Source organism: Barbus barbus (assembly GCF_936440315.1).
Source record: "Barbus barbus genome assembly, chromosome: 1".
NCBI lineage: Eukaryota > Metazoa > Chordata > Actinopteri > Cypriniformes > Cyprinidae > Barbus > Barbus barbus.
The window spans coordinates 20,509,353-20,515,352 of NC_136729.1; the positions used below are offsets into that span (position 1 = coordinate 20,509,353).

Sequence of the window (6,000 nt, forward strand, 5' to 3'; positions counted from 1 at the left end):
CGAAATATGGTTTTGGTCATTTAATATAGTTGTTATCACGCTGATATAGGTTCACTTATTCGTTTTTGTGGTAAGTTTGATTTTAGCTAGTAATTTGATGCTATAAAAACGGGGCGTGTCGTTATGGTTGATTGGGTCTGCGGGAGTTTGATTCCGCGGCTCCACCTCACGACACTACTGCTCGGTCTCCAAATGACGTCATTTACTCAAGATGGCAGCGGCCATATTGAGATGTATTCGCTTCACTTTTCTATAGTGGAAGGAAGCAGAGACGCGTCGTCCATCTTTTTTTTACAGTCTACGGTGTTAACACTCAACACAGGCTGCTATTCTGGTTAAATTATTCTCCGCACTTGCGAACAAATAAAAGGGGCTTGGCAGGGCAATTCAACTGCAAACAAATTGAGGTCTGCAAATGCGAATGTGGCTCATGGTGGATGTGGTTGCTAGGTTACGCAAGAATAGACTCAGCTGAGGAAATCACAGAGATAAAAAACCCCTTCTACTCAATGCTTATTGATCTGCAGCAGAGTGTTATCGTGCAGATTGTTTACCAATATACACTCAAGGATGTAGTTACCATTACCACTGAGATATGTGAAGACGATCTAGTTAAAACCTCTCCTGTGTGGAGCACCACACTGCAAGACCTCTTGCACAACCCTTCTCTCCTTCACACAATCCCAGACCCTGTCACAAGTACTTGCTTCTTCACACTACTTCCTTTTCGCTCGTCCCTCTCTCTAAGTCACAAGCATCATCACACATCCTTCCACTTGTGACTTCCTTGTATAAAATCATCAGCACCATGTTACTTGTCAATTAAATCACTGCCACGACACTACAGGATCTAACAATGTCAAACCCTTCTGGCATTCCCAGCGTAACATATTTAAAGACGCAATACACCCCCAAAATCAGAATTCGCTCATTGTCTACTCATATTCATGTTGCAAGATTATGAACAAGTCAAGAGCTATTTGTTTGTTTCAGTGTAATATCAACACAAGGAAGAGAAGAAACTGAAAAAAAAATTAATTGGTTCTCTCACCATTGTATATCTTGTATATCAAGACATGCCAGGTTTAAAAGTGTGTATGATGAGTGAGACCAGAGAATATTTTTTTTCTTTGGTGACTTATTTATGACTTATTATGTTTCAGTGTAAACACCATATGATGTTCTCTTGATATTGGAAATATACACATGATGGGTGAGGAGATGCACAAACAGCACTCCACATGGGCAGCAAATGTGACCATGCATCAATCTCACTAATGACTAGAGAAATAAACACATTAAACTCAATTTAAATGCGAATGCAAATAATTTACATTTGCATTAAACATACGTTGATCAGTATTACATTGATTATCATTGACTACCCAGTGTCAGTGTATATTAACAATAACAGTAACAATATTTAAACCATTTATGGACCCTATTTAATATTGATAGTAATTTCAAACAAATGCTTTTGGATTTCGACGCAGTGAGTGCAGAATGTTGGGTTTCTGTCAATAATTTTTTTTCATTGCACTACAAGAATTAACTCAAAGGAATAAACAAAAATGGAGATAGTAAGAGCATTTGTAAACAGAGAGGCAGAATGTTGTCAGCTGTGATAGCATCTTCTAGCAGCACCGCAGTGTTTGACAATTACACATCTACTGTAAGATATTACAAAACTTTGCAGTCATTAGACATCACTTCCGTGCACAAGTATTACCTGGCTGAATCTCAGAGTAACGTTACATATCGGCATACTTCACAAAAAAAAAAAAAAAAAAAAAAAGATTGTTCTCACCGCTGTGTGGACTTGGCAGCACCGGGTCTCTGGTTGAGCTGCTGGCTACAGCAGTCCACCATGCGCTTGAGGATGTATAGACACTCCCTGAATGTAGACAAGAAGGGGTAGTGGCTCAGAATGCACAGAGAGGTTAACGTGCTGTTCCGGTTCTGTGGTGTCAGTCGACCAGTGCGTTTGGATCGTGGAGACTTTCCGCTGCTGCCCGGCTCGCCTGGTGGAAAAGTCCCATCTCCTGCAGGGGGCAGTGTAGATTCCCCTGGAAGAGTCAATGTGGAGGGGTCAGATTTCTCTGTTGCCTCCACTGCAGAGTCTGTATGAGGGGCCTTTTCTCCTGTTTAAAAAACAATATTATGGAGAAATTAAGTAAGGCCCCTTTGAAATCCGTTTAATTTTGTTCACAAATTTGGTGTTTTCTGATTTACATTTTATGGATTCCATTTTAACTAATCCATTTTAATAAAATGTTAATAATTAAAATGGATGTTTAATCAATTTAATTAATAAAACTTGAATTTTTAAATAATCTATTAGTGCTCTATGAATATATATATATATATATATATATATATATATATATATATATATATAAAATCTTCTTTATCTTTATTAAACATAACTCTACATATTTGATGCTTCAGATGGTTTATGAACGTCAACACCAGGCCACTAATCAGTTGATAAAATGGTTCTGCCTCATAAAACTGTTCTAAAATGACCTCTTACCTTTTCCTTCAGATCGAGAGCGGTGGTGGCCCTTCTGGAAGGAGCGGTAAAAGTTGAGGCAGATTCCATAGCGAGTGAGACCTGAGTCTTTGTCGGTAAGAGTGAAGACGAAAGAGGTGTCATCACGAAGGCTGACCCGGCGCTGACGGATGCTCAGGCAGCCCTCAGGCTGGCAGAAAAAGACGACGTCAGGGGGCAGTGGGAAGCCATTGTGGTCTTCCAGTGGATAGCGCCTCAGCAGCTGAGGAGTTTGTGCCACGCTGTCGCTGCTGGGTTGCCTGATTAAGGGAAAAAGACTGAAGTAAGAGACAGGAAGACAGATCTCGGGCTTTTCTCAGCCCCAGCTCTTTGTGTGAAGTATTGCACAATGGCTATGTATACACTACTGTTCAAATGCTTGGTGATTGGTATTTTTTAAGAGAAACTAATGCTTTTATTAAGAATGGATTAAATTAATCAAAACTAAGAGTATATTATTACAAAAGATTTCTATTTCAAATAAATGCTGTTCTTTTAAACTTTTTATTCATCACAGAATCCTGAAAAAAAAGTAACAGTTCCTACAAAAATATTAAGCAGCACAACAGTTTTCAACATTGATAAAAAGAATCATGTGACTGGAATAATCGCTGTAGAAAATTCAGCTTTGCAATGAAATGAAAATAATTTTATAACTTTGTGTTCTCACTTCTGAAATATTACTATTATTTACTTTTTAAATGACCTCATTTTAATTATAAATGGTCTATAATTCAGTATTTAACTAATTGAATAGTTTAATTTAATATTTCTATAACAATCTCACAAACTCCTTGCAGCTCCCAGGATTATGGGAGTAGGGAACTGGAATGACTTAATTAAGGCTGGAAGTTTGAGAAGGGCTGCTACACAAACATATTTCCCAAGTTCCACCTTTTCTTATTCATTATATTGTCATCTGCTGTCAACACTACTCATGATAACATACAATCCCATTTAACATTAACTGACAGAGTACACCAGGGGCTGGATGCCTGGAATACACCTGCACAGGTCGCATACAAACAAAACACACAATCACTTCACCTGTGATTCAATTCTCCTGTCAACAATTTACTTAAGCACCTATAGAACCTATGTCTGAGCCATATACACACAAGCACGCCTACATACCATTCAACAATCTCCCTTACCTGGCTCCAACTACCACCAGGTAGTCCAAGAGGCGTGGACAGGGTTTCTTTTTCTCCATCTCTGTATCAGGAGTGTCTCTAAGTCATGGCAACTGTAGCAACCATCAGCTCTCAGGCAGGCAGTCGTCCAATCAGGTGCAGCAGAACTAGGAGTTGGCTGATTGAGGCAGGCAGCGGCCAATCATTGTGGTTTGTGGTGTGCAGGAATGGGGCCTGTTGAAGAGTAACAGCGAACATTATAGAAGTAATCCATCACAAAGCAAGTGCTCTGCAGTGAAATGAAGCCTTCTGCACTACTGCAAAGCTTGAAGGTGCTGCAAGTGATTTTTGTATGAAATGCCATTCAAAATCCCCATTTCCCGACAGTATCACTGAAATATTTCTGACTATCAATTAATCAATCAATCACTTTGCATGTCACAGGGGAGCTCAATATGCATTTTTCAGTTGTTATTTTTCTACTTGCAATATTACAATGGTATCCACAAAGGGCGAAGTTCTGTAAGGAGGGTGTGTGTCTAATTTAGCAGTTAAGTCTTTTTCTGTTAAATTTTTTAGCTGAAACAAAGTTTTGGAAATTAAACTTGGGTAATTAGGTAATTTAACTCTTTATGCTGTTCAGGGTGTCATGAATTAAAGTCATATAGTCATATAATATAAAAGTCACATATTTGTCAAAAGGTGCAGCACTACTTCAAAATATTTGAAATGCTACAAAAATATTTTGTGCCTGGCTACTTGTATGAGTATCGGATTGATAATCATTTTGCATACTAAATGCATACTGTCCATACTAAACACTGAGGAGGAAGCATAGCGTTCAGTTATAGCTGCATACCACTGGAGTATGATTGCTATATTTCTGACAGTAATCTTTACAGTCAAACAGAGCACACTGTACAAGCCAAGCTTCAGAAGTCTTCACTAACACATCTTGACAGGAGGCTCAACTTCAAATGTAAACACAACACACACACATTCTGATAAACGAAGCTAAAGGGATTGGAGCCCAGCTGTGTCCTCACCGCATAGATTTGCCATTTGTGTTCCTCATGTTTTAGCACTCATATGCATGAGCACATACCTCAATGTAAATACAAACGAAAGCATGCTCAAATTTCACACAGGAAAAACACACCTTTATCCAGCTAGATTGTCTTGGATGCTATCAATTAAACTAACATGACTGTTCAGTAAACCTGTTAGATGTTTGTGATTAGAAGAATTTATATATTATCTATATCAAAATGCAACTTACTCAAGCAAGACATTTCTGGATGAATATATTCTGTTAACTAAGCAAATACGGTCTTGAAAGGCTGTAAACAGAAAAGTAACTATGAAGTGAGAGCCAGACGGCCTTTCACAAGAAGTTGCTTCTGTCTCACTGCAGTGTCTGTGTTTTTTTTTGTACTGACCCAAAACTGGGTCAGTGCTTATCTGAAGTTCTGGATACTCTGCACTGCAGAGAGTTTTCCATCATGCTCTAACACACAGACAGACACCTGCACCCTACATCTGACAAACAACTGCATTACCTTTGCTTCAGAAGCTTAAAGTGGAAGTGAAGCAGTCAGTTAAGTTTACATTATTTAGTCAAGTAATTTCCACTTTGATTAAAAAATATACAACAAACATGATTAATGTAACCATTTTAAAGAAAAAAGGTTGTTTTGTTTTAGCTTTTGGAGCAAGGGCGCCGCCATCTTGCAGTACCACAGTGTGTGATGTCATGGGGTTGGCTCGCTCCGATGGCCAGTGTAGTAATATAAGCATTTCTTTACATTTTGAACACACAAATGTTATTTTAACACACAAATAATTTGGTTTTCACCATAATTTGGATGAATATTCAACATCAAACCGTCTACAAAAAAATGCTTATATATCCTAAATAATGTAAACATGACTGACTGCTTAATTTCCACTCATTCTGAGGTAATTTCTTTAAATCACAGCCCAGAATTAAAAAAGCCTATTTATACTTATTTACGAATTCATTATTTTTTTATGGCGTCTGCTAGAATAAATTTACATGATTCAAGTAAAAAAAAATATTTTTGTGCATATTTTACATTGTTGCAGCACCTCTAGTCACTGAAACGCTCTGTTTTAGTACTTGTCTCTTTAACGCCCATCTTTGCGAAAAGTCCAACCTACTCTGATTGGTCCGCAGACCCCAGTATGTTGTGATTATAAAATGCACCTTATTTAACAGACTAATTCAACTACTGATATTTCATTAGCAGCTGTGAACAGTTTATATCTACGATAACCCAGGTGTTGGCCTTGGAA

At 38.0% G+C, this 6,000-nt stretch overlaps 1 protein-coding gene across 1 annotated transcript in view; it reads right to left on the minus strand.

Annotated features, from left to right (window-relative positions):
* The window catches only part of LOC306871930 (MAP kinase-activating death domain protein-like), a 43,333-nt gene extending 39,433 nt beyond the window's left edge, over nt 1-3,900 (minus strand). Inside the window, 3 exon segments of the mRNA XM_079420198.1 lie at nt 1,808-2,141; nt 2,534-2,811; nt 3,706-3,900. Of these exon segments, the coding sequence (XP_079276324.1) occupies nt 1,808-2,141; nt 2,534-2,811; nt 3,706-3,764 (671 nt within the window). The 5' untranslated portion in view covers nt 3,765-3,900.
* Nucleotides 3,901-6,000: the final 2,100 nt, after the last annotated feature.